At 50.3% G+C, this 20,979-nt stretch overlaps 1 protein-coding gene across 2 annotated transcripts in view; it reads right to left on the bottom strand.

Moving 5' to 3' along the window:
* Positions 1-16,918, bottom strand: part of PSTPIP1 (proline-serine-threonine phosphatase interacting protein 1) — a 42,378-nt gene extending 25,460 nt beyond the window's left edge. For both annotated transcript variants that reach the window (XM_081549547.1, XM_081549546.1), the window contains exon 1: positions 16,433-16,918. In XM_081549547.1, the coding sequence (XP_081405673.1) occupies positions 16,433-16,468 (36 nt within the window). In that variant the 5' untranslated portion in view covers positions 16,469-16,918. The remainder of the gene's footprint in view (positions 1-16,432) is intronic.
* Positions 16,919-20,979: the final 4,061 nt, after the last annotated feature.

A 20,979-nucleotide genomic window follows, 5' to 3' on the forward strand; every position in this document is an offset into this window, starting at 1 on the left:
CCAGAGACTTCAGTGAGCAAGCTGGATGTTTACCCAGAGTATCCCAGGAGGAGGGTTGGGTACAGAGAGAGTCCCAGGCCTCAATCCTTGAGGAGCCAATAAGGAATCATTTGCAGGCCTTTGTGGGGCCTTCAGCGGAAGAGGGAGCATTTGTGTTTGGTGTCCCCAGAGGCTCAGCCAGGACTCACAGGGAAGTAGACAGGGAGGCCAACTCCAGATCAGTACAAAGAATGACTTTCCAAGAGCCCAAGTGGCCCCAAATGTGGAGCACAGGTAAGTTGCTTTGCTGGGTAGAGAGTGCCCCGTAGCTAGGATCTGGTAAGCAGGTTAGGGATTCTACAGAGAGGATTCAAGCCTCAGAAGATGTGTCCAACTAGGTGTTCTGAGTCTAGGTGTCCCCTGACTTAAAGATTGGAGGGGCCCATCCGTAAGCAGGCAAATGTGGGGTGATTTATGGCTTTTCTAAGATAGCTCAGGATAAGTGTCAAAAGGAGAGAGCCAAGAAAGCAGATAGACTCTTAAGGAACAAAAGCACATTTAACGTGGTTAAATGAGCTAATCTGGGGCTTGGGATTAGAAATGAGTTTCCAGAGGGCTCTAGATCTCCACTGAGCCCTGGGCTGAGGCCTCCTCACCCAAGCAGCCCTGTTGCATGGTCCCTGAGATGTCCAGGCCCTTGACCTGGGGCCCAGCTAGGCCGAAAGCTTTGGGGAACCTGGAGACCTGGCGCTGATTGTTTCCTGCAGCCTTGGGTGGGGGGGAGGGGGAGCTGTTAGAGCCCTGTGAACATTCAGGGGCTCCTAGGAATCCCACATGGCAGAGTTTGGAGGCCGGGGAATAGCATAAGTACCAGAAAGGGACCTACTGTGCCAACCTGGGGCCTCTTATCTCAGTAATACAGACCCCAGGAGGATTTGAGGACGAGAGAGGTTATATAACTTGTCCCGACTCCAATACCAATTGTGTGGGTGTGCTGGCTTCCGACTTTGTGACTTTGTTCTTTCAAGCAGGCCTCCTCCAACATCAGGAAGGAAAGGCCTCCTCTACCACACTCCCCTCCCCCATCCTGTGAAGAACTGCTCACTTCCCCTCCACTCTTAAAGGCCCAGCTCAATCCCCCACCTCTTCCTCCTGTGTTAAAAAACTAAAATGTGCAGAAGTTAGCACAAGGGGCAGGGCAAGGAGGGAACACAAGTCTGGGCAGAGGCCTGGAGGTGGCAGTGAGCCCCTCAGGTTCAGGAGACTGGAAGCCTGATGCTCAGAGCTGTGAGCAGCGAGGGGGCTGAAGGGCCAGAGCAGGTGTCTGAAGAGGTGGCCTGAGACCAGCTGGGGGAGAGCCCCGAGTCAGGCAGAGCCAGTGGTGGGACCCTCCCAGGAGGTAACGGGAACCAGGGCCAGGTTCCAAGGTGAGGAGAAGGGAGCAGGGTGGGTAGCATGTGCACTAGTAGAAGCCCGTGTCCTCTATGCCTCTAATTCTCAGAGAAGCCTGCAGTGTCAGGACTGTACCCTTATTGCCCCATGTCACAGGTGACAACTGAGGCTCAGCATCTGCCTGCAATGCAGGAGGCCATGGGTTCGATCCCTGGGTTGGGAAGATCCCCTGGAGGAGGGCATGGCAACCCACTCCTGTATTCTTGCCTGGAGAATCCCCATGGGCAGAGGAGCCTGACGGGCTACAGTCCATGGGGTCGCACAGAGTCAGACACGACTGAAGCAGCTGAGCACACACGCACTCATGAAGGGTGAGTGACTGGCCCAGGTCACACAGTTCCTCTGCAGCGGGGCCGGAGGCAGATGTCAGGGGCCAGGGCTGAGGGCAGGTGGGGAAGGTGGATGGAGGTTACTGAGCCGCCCCAGACACTAAGTCCCGGAGGAGACTCTGACCCATAAGCAAGGACAGGCACTGACCACACCCTGTGCATAGCCAGCCCCACGGCTCCTTGCTGCATGGGTTCCAGCTTGTGAGTGACCAGCCAGGAACTGGGGGCTGGTACCAATAGCCAAGGCTCTGTTTCTACTTGTCCCTTTCTCCAAGCATCACCCCTTCCACACCACCTCTACCTGCCAGGGGATGACCCATTGGTACACCTCCTTATCAAGAAGAAGTTCAGGCAGGGAGCGTGGAAAGAGTCCAGGCACTGGGTTCTGGTCCTGGCAAAGCCCATGCCTACAGACAATGTGAACTTGGACAAGTTACTTAACCTCCCGTACACAGATTCCTTCCTCTATAAAATGACTGTGAACACACTGCCCACCTCCCAGGGGCCCTGAGGACTAAATGAAATAATAAATGTAGGAGCCCAAGAGAGGTCATCCTGAGACTTAATGAGCTCCTGGAAAAGGGTGGCCATGGTGATTAGTGTGTATTAAGTGAAAGTAAATCAAGAAAGGAAATAAAAAAGGAGAGCTGGGTTTGAATCCTAGCTGTGACGCTTATCTCGATTGGTTGCTTCCAGTCTCTCAGCTTCAGGTTTTTCATCCGTAAAGCAGAAAGAACACTTGGACTCTGACGCTCACAGGGCCAAGGCGGGGTGTCTTGCTTGGTGGTATAAACTACTGCAGGGTGAGAACTGGCAGCTTCCTCTGGGCTCGAGACTTACTCAAGACGGAGATGGGCCTGCTCCTCACACCTCTCCCCAAAGGCAGGAATAGACCCCCAGCAGCCCCTGCAGAAGGCCCCTCAGCCTCTTCTGCTGCCCTTGGCAGGTTCTGGACCTCAGAGCTGACCCTTGGGCTCTGGTTGCAACACTCTCCAAGCCCAGGGGCTTTCTGGGTCCCCTGTACCTGCTGGGGGTCTGCATGTGGGGCTCTTGCCTTTAATAGGCCATTAACATTCATTTTACCACATCTCTGTCTTTTAACCACAGTGATAGATTTAATACAGACAGGGAGCCAGAAACTGAGAGTGTGGAGGGACTCAACCATGAGTGCAATGGAATCCAAGCAGGGCGTTGGGTTCTAAAGGCAGTGTGAGAGACAAAGATGGCGCCCTCCACCATCTTTGGGTTCTGTGTTAGAGACTGGGAAATTGAACACAGCCAGCATGTATCAGGCATAGAGCAGCATTGAGGGAAAATACATCTTTAAGTGAGCAAGATGTCACCTCTGGGGTCCTGGGGCTGTGGGGCCGCCTGAGGGAAGCCTGTTCTCTCTGGGACCATCACTGCTTAACTTTCCCTCTCAGCATTCACTTGCACCCACACGTTGTTGACATGTGTTTAGTCGCTTAGTTATGTTTGACTCTTTGCGACCCCGTGGACTAGAGCTTCTAGTCCACCAGGCTTCTATGTCCATGGGATTCTCCCGGCAAGAATATCAGAATGGGTTGCCATTTCCTCCTCCAAGGGATCTTCCTGACCCAGGGATCGAACCTCTGTCTCCTGTGTCTCCTGCACTGCACCAAATATGTTGGTAGGACTCAAACCAAGACCATTGGATCCTGGAGTGTAAACTCCTCCCCTCATTGAATCTGCAGTCCTTCTAGGCTTAGGGGTGATCTGCATACTAAAATAAAATTCCAGCAACCTCACAGCAGCTCCTGCCCTGACCTGAGGCCTAGTTTTAGCTGCTGGTCTTCCCCTGGCCCTGGAATCAGCCACACTGTTCCTTTGGTTCCAGCATCAATTTCCATCCTCATCTGGATCAGAGTGAGAGCAACTGCAGACACCAGCTCAGCACCTACTACTGTGCTGCCTTCCAGTAGTGTAGACCCTCATGCTGTGCAGACCTTCATGCCCCACAATTTCAGTATTCACGACAGCTCCATGATCCAGACTTTTCTGTTGATCCCCTGCCTACCACCTCACCCTGTTTGCATGGACTGACCCCAGCTGACCTACTGGACCTTCCTACCACCTGCAGTCTGGGGTCCCCAGGCCTGGGAGAGTGGTCTCAGAGCTGGTCCAAATGAAAGGAAAACATTCAAGAGGTGACAAAGAAGGAGACTTCTTTTGCTTCAGTGGCTGCCAGTTGGGAAGTTGAGGATCAGAAATCCTGATTTTCAAAGGCCTCTCAGGTCTAAGCAGGTCAAGGCCAAGGTCAACATCAGTTCCCTCAAGGCCTTCTCATAGTCCACTGAAGAAGTAGGTGACTCCAGCCTATGGGACAATTGTCCTTAAAGAATGAAAGCTGGTGGGGAAGCTCAGAAGTCATGGGCCTTCCCAGGGGGCCAGAGGTAGGACAACTCTAAGGAGGAGCCCACCATCCCAAGGATTCTCTCAAAGGATGGTGTCTCTCCACGTATGTCCAGGCTTGGGAGAGTTAGAGGTGGGTTGTCATAGACTGGTGGCAACCTCACATGTGCGTGCTAAGTCACTTCAGTCACGTCCAATTCTTTGCGACCCCATGGACCATAGTCTGCCAGGGCTTTTCTGTCCATGGGGATTCTTCAGGCAAGAATACTAGACTGGGTTGCCAGGCCCTCCTCCAAGGGATTTTCCTGACCCAGAGATTGAACTCGAGTCTCTCAAATCTCCTGTGTCTCCTGCAATGGCAGGCAGATTCTTTACCACTAGCACCACCTAAGGAATATTCAAACCTCAGTTTCCTCACCTATAAAAACACTTGAGTGTAGAGAAAAAGGAACCCTCCAACACTGTTGGTGGGAATGTAAACTGGTACAGCTACTATGAAGAACAGTATTGAAGTTCCTTAACAAACTAAAAATAGAGCTACAATATGATCCTGCAATCCCATTCCTGGGTATATATGCAGAGAAAACCATAATTCAAAAATATACTTTCATCCCATTGTTCATTCCAATACTGTTTGCAATAGCCAAGACATGGAAGCAACTTAAATGTTCATCAACAGATGAATGGATAAAGAAGATATGGTACATATATTCAATGAAACACTACTCAGCCATAAAAATGAAATCATGCCATTTGTAGCAACATGGATGGGCCTAGAGATTATCATACTAAGTGAAATAAGCCAGACAGAGAAAGACAAATATCATATGACATCACTGAAATATGGAATCTAAAAAAAAAAAGAACTTATTTATAAAACAGAACTAGATCCACAGGCAGAAAACAAACTATGGTTACCTAAGGGGAAAAGGAGGGAGGGATACGTTAGGAGTTTGGGATTAGCAGATACCTGTGTGCTGTGCTAAGCCACTCAGTCATGTCTGACTCTTTGTGACCCCATGGATTGTAGCCCACCAGGCTTCTCTGTCCATGGGATTCTCCAGGCAAGAATACTGGAGTGGGTTGTCGTGACCTCCTCCAGGGGATCTTCCTGACCCAGGGATCAAACCTGCGTCTCTTGTGTCTCCTGCTTTGGCAGAGGGGGTTCTTTACCACTGGGCCTTCCCAGGCCACTTGGGAAGCCCCAGTGGTGCTGATGAACCTATTTACAGGGCAGGAATAGAGATGCAGATTTATACTAGAATACTGGAGAGGGTAGCCTATCCCTTCTCCAGGGAATCTTTCTGATCCAGGAATTGAACCGGGGTCTCCTGCATCACAGATAGATTCTTTACCAGCTGAGCTACCAGGGAAGCCGCAAAAGTGAAACTGTTAGTGGCTCAGTCGTGTCCAACTCTTCGTGACCCCATGGACTGCAGCCCGCCAGGCTCCTCTGTCCATGGGATTCTCCAGGCAGAATACTGGAGTCGGTTGCCATGCCCTGCTCCAGGGGATCTTCTGGACCTAGGGATTGAACCTGGGTCTCCCACTTTGCAGGTAGATTCTTTACCATCTGAGCCACCAGGGATACTGCTATATATAAAATAGATAAACCAACAAGGGGCTACTGTATATTACAGGGAACTACACTCAATATTTTATATAATCTATAAGGGAAAAGAATCTATAAGGGAAAAGAATCTGAAAAGAATATATATATATATATACACACACACACATATATAAAATATGTATAACTGAACCACTTTTCTGTATACTTAAAACTAATACAACATTGTAAATCAGCTGTACTTTATTTTTTTATTAAAAATTAAAAAAAACCCTCAACACAGGACCTTAATAGCCAACAACTTTGAAAAAAAGAACAAAGTTGGAAGACTCACACTTCCTAATTTCAAAACTCACTACAAAGCTATCGCAATTAAAATAGTGTGGTTTTGTCACAAGGACGGACTTATAGACCAATGGAATGAAATGGAAAGCTGAAGATAAGCACTCACATATATGGTTAACTGAGTTTCAACAAGGATAAGACCATTCAATGTGGAAAAGACCATCTTTTCAACAAAAGGTGATGAGGAAATGGATATTCACACGCAAAGGCATGAAGTTGAACTCTTACTTAACACCATATACAAAAGCTAACTTAAAATGGATAAATGACCTAAATGTAAGAGCTAAAACCATAAAACTCTGAACAGAAAATAAGGGAAAAGTCTTAAGACATTGGATTTAACAGTGATTTCTTGCATATGATACCAAGAGAACAGTCAATAAAAGAAAAAATAAATTAGTTAGACTTTATCAAAACAAAAAACTTTTTTTCACTAAAAGACAGTATCAAGAGAATGAAAAGACAATCCACAAATTGGGAGAAAATATTTGCAAATCATATTTAAAATAATTACTACCCAGACTATATAAAGAACTTTTAACACTGAACAACAAAAAGATAACCCAATTCAAAAGTAGGCAAAGGACTTGAATAGACATTTCTCTAAGGAAGATAAACAAATAAATAAACAAACAATAAATATATAAAAATATGCTCAACATCGCTAGTCACTGGGAAATACACATCAACACACCAGTGAAGGACTTCCCTATCTGTCCCCTGGTTAAGGGTCTACACTTCCACTGCAGCAGGCCCAGGTTTGATCCCTGGTCAGGGAACGAAGATCACACACATCGCATAGATAGACAAATAAATAAGTAGAAAGAGCCAAAGTTAAAAAAACAAAAAATGAAATACCACTTCCTGCCCACTAGGATGCCTATGATCGTGGAAAAGAGACAGAATATAACAAGCCCTGGAGAATATGTGGAGAAATTGGAACCCTTGTGCATTGCTGATGGAATGTAAGTGGAGCAGCTTCTGAGGAAAACATTGATGGTTTAGCAGTTACTCAACATGTGAAACATAGGATTACCTATGACCCAGCAACGCCATTCCTAGTTTCATACCCGAAAGAACTGAAAGCAGGAATTCAAACCAGTATTTGTACATCCATGTTCATAGTGACATTTTTCATAATATACAAAATGAGATAAAAACCCAAGTGCCCAATAACAGATCAATCAATAAACAAAATGAGGTATGCATGTAAAATGGAATATTTTTCAGCCATTAAAAGGAAAGAAGTTCTGATATATGCTAAAACATGGATGAACCTGAAAGACGCTATGCTAAATGAAACAGGACAAATACTGCCTGATTCTACTTATATGTGGTCCCTAGTATGGCAAATTCATAGAGACAGAAAGTGGAGTAGGAGATGAAAGGAGTGAGATAAGGAGTTATTATTTAAGGGGTATAGAATTTCTGTCTGAAATGATGAAAAAGTTTTGGAATTGGTGGTGATGGTTGGTAGAACATTATGAGCATACAGATGCCACTTAATTGCACACTTAAAAATGATTAAAATGGTAAATTTTCTGTTATGTATACTGACATTGGCCACAAAAAAGTAATTGTATAAGGTTAAAAAAAATTCCCTCTATCCTCTACTAATTCACAAGTGAGTCAAATGAGGTCACGTAAATGGTAAAAGCAGATACATGCTCATTGTCAGCAATGGCCATGCAGCAGAAAAACCACAGTTCTCAACACCAATGGAGAACTGTGAAAGCTACTGCTCCTCCACCCTGAAATTTGTATGTAATTGACCTGGGGCTGCAACTGGGCATTGGGATTCGTGACCCCTGTCACATTTCTGATCTTATCTCCAACCATTCTTCACCTCCATCACTCTCCCCCAGCAGCATAGGCCTCCTTGTCCCCTGAATAGATCAAGCACCCTCCTGACTCAGCCCATCGTCCCTTCTTTTTCTCTCCAGTATGGCTCAGCTTCTGCTTTTCTATTTCCGCAGTTGGGAACCCTGATCCCATCTGGCTGACCCATCCCCACCCTGGCTGCTTCTCTCTGGAGCATCAGCAGATACTTTCTGTTGCCCAATAGTGGGCAGCCTGTCAACACCAGGGTAAGGGCCTATCACTCACCGGCCTGCTCCTGTTATGCATTGCTCAGGGTGTCAGGTCTCAGCAAACCACCACACGCTCTTGCTCATGTCAAGGGTGCTCTGACCTGGCTGGGGAAGGTAGCAGCCAAGTCTAGCCCAGCAGCCCTAAAGTCCATCTGGGTGGCACCCCCAGGCCCACATCCCCTCTATAAGCCATAGTTTTCTCTCTCTAAAGCAGGAATAAGAATACCAGCTTCTTGGGGCTATTGCATCTTGTCACCTGAAGCCATAGGAATGACTGTCAAATGGTGGAATTTAGTATCCAATGGTGAACAGAGTTGGGCAGGCATCCTGAGATGAGGAAGACCCACATATGAGGCTCATACTATAGGTGCCTATCCAATTATAAGTCAGGTTCCCTTAGGATCTCTTCCTGGTCTACTAGCCCCCAACGTTGAGCAGCAGCACGTGGTCCCCTGAGGACCATGCTTAGTGTCTCCATCCTCAAAGCTTTTATCTCAGTTGAGAATCTCTCTAATATCCTACAGACAGGAAACTGAACTTCAGAAAGGAGAAAGGATTCTCCAAGTTCCCCTTCAGCAAGTGAGGGGGAAGCTTCAAAGAGGCCTGTCCCCCTTCTGAGCCTGGAGCACAGAGAGTGACTAAGCCCGTGAGGGAGGGGCCTTCCAGAGCTAGTCCAGCAGGATGCCCCAGCTAGCATGGGCAGCCCCCAGGGCACCGGGTACCACTCTCTCTTGCTAGAAGTGAGGCAGTTTCAATTTCCGCAACTAGTTCCCTCCATCGTGTCATTTGCAGCGTCAGACAGGCTCTAGTTGAGGCAGGCAGGCATCCTAACCACAGCCCACAGCCTCCAAGCCTCTTTTTACATCCGCTACTGGAGAGGGTGAAGAAAGGAAGAAAGGCTCTCTGCCTCCACTCAAGGCTGGTCAAGACCTTTTAAAGCCCAGTCAGAGTCTTCCCTTCCTACAGTCACCCTACACAGTCCTCTGGGCCAGAAAACTGTCTTACAAACCCACTGCACCCCCTCCCCCTCCCATACCTTTGCCCATGCCAGTCCTTCCACCTGGAGCTTCCTTTGCCCTCCCACCACCTCTCAAGATCCCCCCCACAACCTTTCCAAGCCCAAGAAAGGCCCTTCCTCTCCATCCCAGGGGCTAGCAACCCCAGCTGTGAGGAGGTCCCAGGAGAAGCCAGCCAAAGTCTCTGAGTTCCTGGGAACTGGACGACAAGGAGGATCTTGAGAAGCAGATCTTGCTTTCCACCAAGAATAAAATCAAAGGTGTGGGTTACGTTCTTGACCCAGGACACAGCAGCCAGGAAACCCTACATGGGAACACCTGCAGGCATCGCAAAAGCAGGGCAAACGCAACCATGAACCTCTGCAGTCACCTCTGCCATCAGACAGTAAACCACGTCCTATGGAGTGGGTGTGGAGGAACCAAGTTCTTGGGTCCCTGGGGGCACACACACCACAAAGTGTGCACAGAGTATGTGGAAGAGTTCACGCTACTGAACCACAAATGTCACCTAAAAACACCATCTCGGCTTGAAAACAGGAATTGCTTAGTTTTGTTTTTTAAACATTTTCCTTTTAATGGCATATGTAATCTGTGATCATTTGTAGAAAATTATGGCGAGAGAAATCACCTTACTTCCAAAACCATGGAAACCAATGTTACCGAATAGGGAGCCACCCTTTCATCCTTTAGGAATTATAATTGAACCAAGAACTCACCAGTCTCCTTGGGTTCAGGGGCAGAATGCGATGGGGTCTGACAGAGCTAAGGGGTGTCCCTGCTCTGCCTTGGATGTATGACCATGAACTCGGCCCTTGACTTCCCCGTGTCTCCATTCTGGACATGAGAGGACATTGGCAAGTCCTTCCCTGCAAGGTGGATTTGGGGACACACGTGTCACAGGGCCTGGTGCATAAGGGATGCTGAACAACAACCAGGCACAGCCTCCTCTCCTCTGAGAATGATGTAAGTATCTGGGACTCAGAGAAAAAACAATTTTCACAGCACAGGAAATAAACATCTTCTCTTTCATTTTTAATTGTGTAATTTAATTTTCATTGGGTAATATATTTACATGGTTCAACAATCAAACGCTATAGAAAAGTACATAGTGAGAATACTCAATGCCACCCAGCCCTGAAACCCATCAATCTTTCTTCTTTCACTTCCCTCAAAAGGCCATCACTTTAATTAGCTCTCTGTGTGTCTTTCCAGAGATTCTCATTGTTAATACGAGCCTGTGCGTGCGTGCTAAGTCACTTCAGTATTTGACTCTTTGCAAGCCCCTGGACTGTAGCCCGCCAGGCTCCTCTGTCCATGGGATTCTCCAGGCAGGAATACTGGAGTGGGTAGCCATTTCCTTCTCCAGGGGATCTTCCCGACTCAGGGATCGAACCCAGGTCTCCTCTGTTACAAGCAAATTCTTTACCATCTGAGCCATCAAGGAAACCTAATACAAGCCTATACCAACACTAATGCTTATTTCCACCACTTTTCACAATGGCTTGCACACAAGACACACGGCTTGGCTCTGTGCTTTTTACACAGAACACCACGCCTCAAAGAGCTCTGCGACCAGCACAGAAAGAGTCCGTTCTCATCCTTTCTGACAGCCATGGCCAGGGAGGCACAGGGAGGGCAGTAGGAGGCGGCAAAGGAAGGCCAGCCAGGGGCCTCCGTCTCCCACCTCCTGCCTCTACCATCCCCTCTTGCTCAGGAGGACACCCTCCTCAGCCACTGGCCTCCTCGGCCTTCAAGGCCGCAGGGCCCTGCCCTGCTGCAAGTCCATCCACGAAGCCTGAGTGGGCTTTGATACCCAGCAGAGCCCCTTCCAGGCTACTCTGATCCCTCTTTCCTGGATGAAAAGTTTCCTGCTCAGCCAGAGGACTATGAGCAGTCCCAAAGTGGCAGCTAGCGCCAAATGCCGGAGAACTGGCCACACCCTCTCACCCAGAAATGTCTCATGTGGGAAGCTATGCAAGAAGTGGTCGTCAAGTGCAAAATCTTGATACACAAAGATCGACCCAGAATGCTAAATCGTTGGCAGTAATCTCTGCTTTTTTTAAGACAGCATATTAAAAAGCAGAGAAATTACTTTGCAGACAAAGGTCTGTATAGTCAAAGCTACAGTTTTTCCAGTGGTCATATATAGATGTGAGAGTTGGACCATAAAGAAAGCTGAGCGCCAAAGAATTGATGCTTTTGAACTGTGGTGTTGAAGAAGACTCTTGAGAGCCCCTTGGACTGCAAGGAGATCAAACCAGTCGATCCTAAAGGAAATCAGTCCTGAATATTCATTGGAAGGACTGATGCTGAAGCTCCAATACTTTGGCCACCTGATGTGAAGAACTGACTCACTGGAAAAGACCCTGATGCTGGGAAAGATTGAAAGCAGGAGGAGGAAACAACAGAGGAGGAGATGATCGGAGGCATCACTGACTCAGTGGACGTGAATTTGAGCAAGTTCCTGGAGTTGGTGAAGGACAGGGAATCCTGGTGTGCTGCAGTCCATGGGGTCACAAAGAGTCGGACTTGACTGAGCAACTGAACTGAACTGAATCTAAATGTCCAACAACAGGGGACTGTATAAGTAAATCACGTGTGTGCTAAGTCACTTAGTCATGTCTGACTCTTTGTGACCCTGTGGACTGTAGGCTCCTCTGTCCATGGGATTCACAGCATGTCCACCAAATCCACAAGTTGGAGGATTGTGCAGTCACTAACAATGGTGTTTTGAAGATAAGGAAATGACACCCAGGCCCACACATGTCCAAGATAAAATTATGTCGAGAAGAGGGGTATCCCCCCACACTCTCCTCCTCAGTAGGGAACCTCAGAGTCTCCGAACCGGAGAGGGGAAGAGGCCACCGTAGCTGATCAGACATGTGGGGCCTCAGTCCTCGCCTCTGGCCCCAGCCCGCGCATCCTTGGTGAGTCATTCCCCCACCAAAGGAAGTGGTACCTCCTCTGTCCTCTGTTGCGGAGCTCAGAGCCTCCTTGCTTAGCACAGAAGTTTCCAAATGAAGCTGGAGCCCAGCCTCAAAGGGGAGAAGTGTAACCTCAAGTCAGAGGGAAAAGTTCAGGCCTGGTCTCTCGGTCCCCTTTGATGGTTTCCGCCCAAAGCCATGATGGTGGGGAGGGAAGAGCAAGGCATGAGAGGCAGTATATGTGGCCATTACTTTTCCTTTTAACAACCCCAAAAAGACAGGATGTGGGTCTTAATAAAACCTGGTCCAGAACTAGATTTTCCTTCTTAAAACAATATCCCATGACTTCTTTGCAAAGGCGGTTGGATGTATAGGTCTGGGAGGCAATGAAAGGGCAGGAGAGGAAAGGGCAGCTCAGAGCAGTCCTCTGGGCGCTCCCTGTGCCCAGTCTATTATCAGAGAACTCTAGACTCCAGAAGAAGTCGATCCTGACTTCTTCTAGGGCAAGGCAGTCTGACAGTCTCATTTGGCTGTTTGGATGGGGGGTGAAGATCGGAGGGCCCAGCTTAAACTACCTAGTAGAGAACGCTTCTCAACAAATATCTGTTGAATGTAACTAAAGCAAAATGAAGGAGACGATGGGTTCAGGAAGGCAGTAGGACCGTGGAGGTCCTACTGTTTGTCCACTTATTCTATTAACATTGACCAAACGCATACCCCACTCACCAGCCCTATGCTGAGGATGCAGACAGGTGTTTCTTGCAGTACACTTTGGCTGCTGCTAGGAGCAGAGCTCCTGCAAGGAAAGCTGTATATACTGGGGAAGGGAGTGGTAATCCTGCATTCTCTGGGATTCTCTGCCCCTCTGACCTGGTGCTGAGTCAGGTTCCATGAGCTGTAAAGCCCTGTCAGCTCGGGCACCTGGTACTCTTATCCTCAGCTTTCTCTCTGACAGCCCCCTGCTCTGAGGCTCAGTCACAAACTTCCTGCAAAACTGTGATCTTCTTTATCACTGTGTGTGTATTAACAGAAATCAAATGACCCCTTCCCTCCCCTGTGGCTAGCCCACCCCAGCCTCACTCCCACAGCAGCCTGTATCTGAACGTTAGGCTGCAGATATAAGTAAGCTATAAATAAATACTGCATGGTCACACTGACAAGATTGCAAATACAGGCCTACTGAGGGACAGGACTGGTCAACTCTACACTTCTAACCACTGTGTCTGCTTTTTATAAGTTTTTGTCTCCTCTCTTACTATCAGACTACCAGCTATCTGTGAAACTGTCTCTAACAGGTCAGTATCAGTTCAGTCGCTCAGTCATGTCTGACTCCTTGCGACCCCATGGACTGCAGCACGCCAGGCTTCCCTGTCCATCACTAACTCCCAAATCTTACTCAAACTCATGTCTATCAAGTCGGTGATGTCATCCAATCATCTCATCCTCTGTCATCCCTAACATGTCTAACAGGTCAGGCCCACTAATATTTAATCAATCAGATTCCATGTAGATCCCTACTATTTGCTGTATCTATAGGTCAACAAAACCACATGACCAAGCTTGTTAAAACTGTGGGTAAAATCAGAGTTCATGGGCCCTAACTGAAAGCTATAGGGCATCTCGAATGAGTAAAGTATGCAAGCTTTAATGCAAACTCTTAGAACCTCAGAACCATTTTTGTTTCCCTGCTCATAATGAAGTGCTGTTGTGAACAAGGCTGGCTCTCACCTGTGTTTTGGATGGTTGAGGCTGCCAGGTAAGGGGAGGGCTGAGGTATTAGACACGATCCTTCTAGCTCTAGCTTCCTTCCAGTACAGACCAGCCATCTGCAGGCAGTGTGCTCCCAAGCTGTGGTTAATGGCATTGCCTGGGCATGGGGTGGGGGAACACCAGAGGGAAGGGCAGGCTGAGCCCTGTCCCTAACACCCGCACGGCGTTTGGATCACTGTGTCTTTTCCATTTTACCTCTTTGTCTATAAATTGGGGTTCAGAAGACTTCTGTGGAGCCCATCAGATCTGATTTCTCTGGGAGGTAGGAAGGACTGAGTTTTTCCCTCCTTCGCCAACGTGGCCCAAAGATCCAGTGATGGGCGCTATGGCTAAAGGGGTAATGAAGCACCTGAGTGAGAGCAGACACTGGGGCCAATCTGTCCAGGTTTCACCCAGCTGTGTGACTTTGGGCAAGTGAATGAGGCTCTCTGTGCCTCGGCCTCCTCTTGTGAACAATAGGTATCATAATAGCATCCACTTTCTGGGTTTAAATGGTCAATAGATGCATAGTCCTGAGGACAGAGCCCGGCACATCTTTAGTGCTTGGGTTAGTTGTCCTTGTGGGCTGGGCCAGGCTGGGCGTCTGGGACACGTGTTAGGATTCAGAGCCCGGGGGCATTGGCCTTTCCCTCCCTGCTCTGGCCCTCCGTAGGGAAGCGGCACCCCTACCCCAGGCCCCTGGAGCCAGCAGCAGAGGAGAGGAGAACTTGTGGGTGACTCAGAGGTGGGGCGAGCACAGAATGTGGGCGGGATGCCGCACAGGAAGCTGCCACAGGTAGAATGCTGCCACCACACCCTGCTCCCTCCTGTACCACCTCCCCCCTTCCTGCCCAGATCCTGCCTTGGGCCAGCTCTGTCCTAGGGAAGGTGGAACCAAAGGCTCTGGGCTGGACCAGATGTCCTGGAACTAAAGTACAGCCAGGGTGTGCTTGGCCCGCCATGGGCTGCTAAACACCTGGATTTTCAAGTGGAAGTGTGAGTTTCTCAGTCACGTCCGACTCTTTTGTGACCCTCTGGGCTGTAGCCCACCAGGCTCCAATGTCCATGGGATTCTCCAGGTAAGAACACTGGAGTAGGTTGGCAATTCTTTCTCCAGGGGATCTTACCAACCCAGGGATCAAACCCGGGTCTCCTGCATTGCAGGCAGACTCTTTACCATCTGAGCCACCAGGGAAGCCCTAACCTTTCCCCAGCTTTGCACTTCAGGTCAGAGCAATGAGGTAGTGACTCACTGTCCAGTCTGTGCATCCCCTGCTGACTGTAGCCCCCCACCCCTCACATGGGTCCCAGCTGCCAGCCTGGTGCTTGGAAGGGGCCGAGGCAGGTCTGCTTCCCTTGGCTTCTCTGGGCTGCTCCCAGCCCCTCTCTGTAGAGATGGGGAGATGGAGGCCCAGAGAGACAGCCCTCTGCCTACTATGCAGTTAGAGCAGGCGGGAAGCGAGCCACTCAGACTCTGGCCACGGGCCCCAAGGAGAGCGTGGCCCAGAAGGGAAGGAAGACCTGGCTCGTTAGCTCTCGTCCTCCTGGCTGGAGGCCCCAGGAAAGGGCCCAGGGAGGCCAGACTGTCGGCTGAGTCCGGGCCGATTGAGCAAAGAGCCAGTGTCCTCTGCAGGGCTGGAGGGGGTGCCCTCAGGACAGCCACGTTCCCCAGCTCTAACCAGAGAGGTCTCAGCTTTTCCCTGGGAGCCACTGGGAACAGCCAGCGCTTGAGAAGCAGGAGGGTAGGCTGAGAGACAGCGGGGAAAAAGGGTGGTGGGGTCCAAATGGGGCTTGCAGACTGTGTGGCCTGGGCCCAGCAATTTCACCCCTACGAGCCAGCTGGGCGCTGGAATTTCACAAGGAAAAGATTTGATTTACACGTGTGCTGAATTTAAGAAAGTGAACAAGGAATCGCGCAGCCCTGTTGCCTCCCTGAAGGACCCCTATGGTCTGCAAGGAAGAGGGGTGAAGAGGGGCTGGGTAAGAGCAAGAGATTCCCATGTGGTGCTCCAGAGAGGTGCGGGGGATTTTGTTACATTAGATCCCCTTGGAAGGATGTTTAGCCCTCTCATTCAGTTAGTGTGTTTGTTAATTATCTTTACAATATAGTGGGGTGGGGGGAGGGACAGAAATGAAGCTCAGAGAGGTAAAATGACTCGTCCAGCCTCTAAATAGCAGAGCCAAGATCCAAATTCAAGTTTATCTGGTCCCCAGACCTGTGACCCTCCCTCCTTCACCTCACAAGTCCTCATCCAGTTCCCAGCAATATCAGATGCTCCTAAAAGTTTCCTGCTGTGGAGAGAGGTCTCCCAGAGGAAAGATCAGCCCTGGGATCCCAGAGAATATCCATCCCTTGCTTGTTGAAGTCTGCAGAGGAATCAGTACCCCAGACGGAGGACCCCCATTGTCCTCTTCCAACTCAGAAACAGCCCAGGTCACATCCCTCACCCTGCGATGATAAAGGATCAAAAATCAGCCATCATTTTTATGAGAAAACCCCTCTCTGGGAGTCACATCCCCAACCCACTGCCCTGAGGAAATGTCAGCTGAGCTGGCCTCCCCAGGCACACTCCGCTTGCTCAAACCCACAGCCGTCTTCACTCACCCAAAAGGCATCTTTGAACTGAAGCTGAGGCATCATCCTCAGGCAACCGCCACGGCAAAACTCACTCTCCCGCCACAGTCAGGGCTGAACGAGGGCCGGGAGCCAGGCGCACCGTCCCAGTCCCGGCAGGGCTGGCCCGGCGCCCCCCTCCCTGGCCGGCGGCGCCGTCTGCAGCGCCTCTGAAGGCAGCCGAAAGCCAGAGACTGCGGAGGGAGGAAAAGGGCTCAACCTGTTTTGTTTGGGGCTAGAATCAGCGGCAAAATGAGGAAGGACTGGTGCCCAGTGATGGGAGGAAGGGCCCCACGGTCTGGCCCGGCCCCTCGCCAGCCCCGCGGAGATGGAGGACTCAGTCCAGGCTGCAGGACTGAGAGCAAGGAGGGCAGCCCCAGGTCAGTAGAGGCAGTGGCCAGCACGAGAGGCGGTCCCCGGGCCTCCGCAGGAAGGTTTGTGCAACCTCCCCGGGGCAGGCTCCAGGGCCGGCGCCCCACAGGAAGTGGAGCCGCCCGTGCTCCCCTGTGCCGCCCCGCCTGCCGCCTGCCACCTGCCACCCTGCTACGCGCCTCCACTTGCCCCCTTCTGATGTTCTAGCGGGGAATGTTCTCTGAGCCACAAGCTCAGAGAGCCCGAGGCCCACTGCAGTTGTGGGCAAGGAGGGCAGGAACCCAGGTGCTGTCACCCACCACCCCAGCCCCACCCTGGACCAGGTCCAGAGAGGCCAGACTCTCCACCCCTCACCAGCAAACCACTTCAGGAAGGGAGGGGCTCACGCAACCGAGAACATCATCAAACCCTGGGTGCACCATACTCCGGTCCACGTCCTGCCCCTGAGGAGATCACAGTCTGGGAGCAGACATGGCTGTGGGCTTGGGGGTGGGGTGGGGTGGGGCGGTGAGAGCACAGAAGTGAGGGGGGAGCAGGTAACTAGGCCAATGGAGAACAGCCTTATGGAGCCTGCCTCTTCCTCAGGTCTCCAGATTAGACCCACTCTGGGGCAAGAAGTTCCCTCTGAAGATGGGGTCTTCAGGCTGGAAGAATGTTGTTGGACCGAGAGAAACAGGATTACAGACGATAAATAGGGGAGTTTGAAAATCCAAGTGGCATTCCCTGTTTTTGTTCTGTCTGGGCTCTACCCTTCAGAAGAACTTTAATCCACCCTCCAGCTCTCTGAGCCTCGGTTTCCCCGTTGGCCACCCCTAATCTTTGGAAAAGACACAGTGTTGAGAACATTACTGGAATTTCTGCTTTTGGTAGGGCAGATGCTGCGACACTCTCTCTTTGTCCGGTATTACCTTGGGAAGAGCCTTGGGTTGGAGCCCCAGACACCTGGGGAGCCAGGGCCTGCCCGCTCAGCAGAAGATGCCGGCAGGGGGGGCCAGAGCCCAGGGTGGGTTGGCAAGAAGGGATGAATCAGGATCGTCCACAAATCACCACCCTCAGCAATGCCTCCCTTACCACTGACTGTGGTGATCAGACACATGAGAGCTGCTGCAGGAGAGAGCTAAGCTCCCAAGTGCCAGCTATTTAGAGATGGGGCACACCCATGCCTCTGAAATAACCACCCAAGAGAGAACTCGTTGGGGAGAGCTGCAGAGCAGTGGGGCTATGGTGGTAGCCCCCTACCTCCAGAATCCTTGTGTGTGTGTGTTAGTCGCTCAGTCGTGTCCTACTCTTTGCAACCCTATGGACCATAGCTGCCAGGCTCTGTCCATGGGGATTCTCCAGGCAAGAATACTGGAGTAGATTCCCAGGATCTCCTGCAGGGGATCTTCCTAACCCAGGGGTTGAACCCAAATATCCCGCATTGCAGGTGGATTCTTTACCAGTTGAGCCACAAGAGAAGCCCAGAATCCTTAGGATCTAGCTAATAAACATCTCCAGCATTGAAAGCACCCCAGTTGGATTTTCTGTTGCTTGCAGCTGAAGATAGCTGAAGACATCACCTTGAATGCCGAAGGCTAAAGGCTGAGGCTGAACCTCATCCCAGTGGCATCACCACCTCTGATAGCCCTGACTCAGCCTCCCTGGCCTCAGGTTTTCCATCTACCAAATGGAGTGATGCTTCTAGTTCTGGAGAAAGACAAGAAACCCTCAGTTAATGACAGGCTCTTATTCCCCTGGAGGAGGAAACGGCAACCTGCTCCATTATCCTTGTCTGGAAAGACCAGTGGGCAGAGGAGCCTGGTGGGCTACTGTCCCTGGGGTCTCAAAGAGTCAGACACGACGTAGCCACTGAGCACACACGCACCCTCTTATTAGCAGGAAACTTCAAGTCAGGCTCTCTCCCCTGCCTCTCCAGAGGCTCCTCCCATCACCCCTCATAAATTTCTGCTCAAAATAGCCCTCTTCCTTCCCCCCAAAGGTCCCCTCTCTCCTCCTACCTCTACATCTTTGCCTCCCTCTGCTCCCCAGCCTCCCTCCTGACATGACTTCCTTCATCTTCCTTCCCTGCACAAATCCTCCCATCCCCCAAGGCCCGCTGCAAAGCTACCACACATGAGGCCTTCCTTTCCCAGCTGCCCTGGTCCAGCCAGGGCAGCCCCAGATGGATGGTCATGCTGGTTGTGGGCTGTAGCAATTAGGGAAGGAAGTAATAGGAGGATTCTAAAGAGACTCTAAAGTGCTCTGCTAGAGGGAGGCCTCCCTCCTCCCTCCTCAACTCCCCACTGAGGCGTGGCCACCTCTGTGGCCAACAGCCAACTCTGCTTTAGTTTACACTTGCTGAGTCCTGGGGGCATCATTAAGCCTTTTACTCGGGACCACCTCATTTAGTCCTCCCTTATCATCATCCTCACCTCACAGAGGAGCAAACCAAAGATTAAAGAATTTATGTGACTTGGAACTTGCCTGGTGGTCCAGTGGTTAAGCCTCCCCCTTCCAATGCGGGAGGCATGGGTTTGATCCTCGGTCAGGAAACTAAAATCAGCGGGGTATGCCCAAAAAAACAAAGAAGAGAAGAGAAAGAGTTTATCTGATTCGTTCAACACCTCACCGTCAGTAAGTGGAGTGCTGGGCTTCATACTCAGGTTTTCCGATGCCAAAGCCCACGTCTTAATATTCCCTTGTGTCTGTTACCAACAACCTCTCTTAACAGTGAGTTTCATCCTTCCTTTCTCTAATTCTGCCTCCAGAACCTCTCACTCTGATCTAAAACTGGAAAAGGTGAGTCCAGGGAGGGTGTTGGGGCTGATGGCGCTATTGGGTGAGAGTCCAGCCCTGGCACATGATCATCGTCCAATTTCCCTTTGTTATTTGCACCACCTAAGGATGCTTTGACCCCAAAGAACATAAAACCAGAGGGTCTGATATGGAGGACATGTGTTATCATCCATACAAGGGGTCTGGAGGCAGCATGGCCTGGGTGAAATTCATTAGGGTCCCGGCTCAGTTTCTCTGTGATTCTTCTCATTTATGGTCTCCCTTTACTTACTGTGCCTCAAAGAGTCAGACACAACTGAGCAACTGAACTGAACTGTCTCCCTTCTCCAGCTCCAACGGCTCTGGTCTATGACTGCACACACAGACACAGAGGAAGAAAAGGGATTCCTCTCCTTGTGTCTCATTTTCTTCAGAGTCCTCCCCGTCCCGGCTCCGGGGAGACCTCCCTTCATGTCTCACTGGCCAGAATGAGACAGAATCACGTGCTCAGGTATGGCCATCACTGGCCTCAGGAAGGGGATGTCTTGATTGGGGTGATGGGGATGTTGAGAGCCAACCACCATGACCACCACAGCCCTCTGTCCACCCGGTCCACGAACACTGCTGGGTACCAATTCCTGGCAAGCCCTGCTGGGACTGCTGCTCAGAGAGGACAAAGACCTGGTCTCTGCCCTGGAGGACCCACATATGGGTTCTAGAAAGATCTCTCCACATGGGAAGTGGTTGGGAGAGGGTGAGACCAGAAGAGGGTGTTATAATAACTCTGAGAGAGGGCTGAGTCCTGGGTGGGCAGGCCAGGAGGAAGGGATGGGCTGGTGGGACATTAGGGAGACAGAGGAGAAGGATGGAGACATCTGAGCACCTCTCAGAAGGAAAGGAACTGCTCTCAGGCCTCCCTTCATCACCAGTGTCCCTGGGGAAGGGAACCCAGTCCTGAAAATCAAAAGCACAGTTGCATCAAAACACCATTCGCCTTGAGGTCCAGGCAGCTGTGCTTGGAGCCAGACTTTGCTCCTATTTAAAGAGGGAGTCCCACCATGAAGGCTGAGCCTCATCCTGTTTTGCATGACATTTGAAAACGTCTCCTTGAAGAACTCAAACTCAAGAAGTAATAGGTCCGTGGATTGAGAACAAAATGCAAAATCAGTTATTACAACATTGCCACAGCCAGCCCCTTGGAGAGGTTTGGCTCCTGAAGCCAGTTCATCTATCCTCTTGAGCCAAATAAACAACAAAAACACAAGCCAGCATCAGGGGAGTATTACTGCCTGCAGGGCCCGCATGCATTTTACATGCTTGATCTCACTGATAGCTCTCTGCCAGGACCAGCTGTCATTTGCAGCATCAATGCAAAATGAAAGTGTGGGGCCTCTTATTAACAAGGCAAGGGA

The sequence above is a fragment of the Giraffa tippelskirchi genome, chromosome 12 (genome assembly GCF_054371585.1).
Source record: "Giraffa tippelskirchi isolate mGirTip1 chromosome 12, T2T-mGirTip1v1.2.pri, whole genome shotgun sequence".
In the NCBI taxonomy this organism is placed as follows: domain Eukaryota; kingdom Metazoa; phylum Chordata; class Mammalia; order Artiodactyla; family Giraffidae; genus Giraffa; species Giraffa tippelskirchi.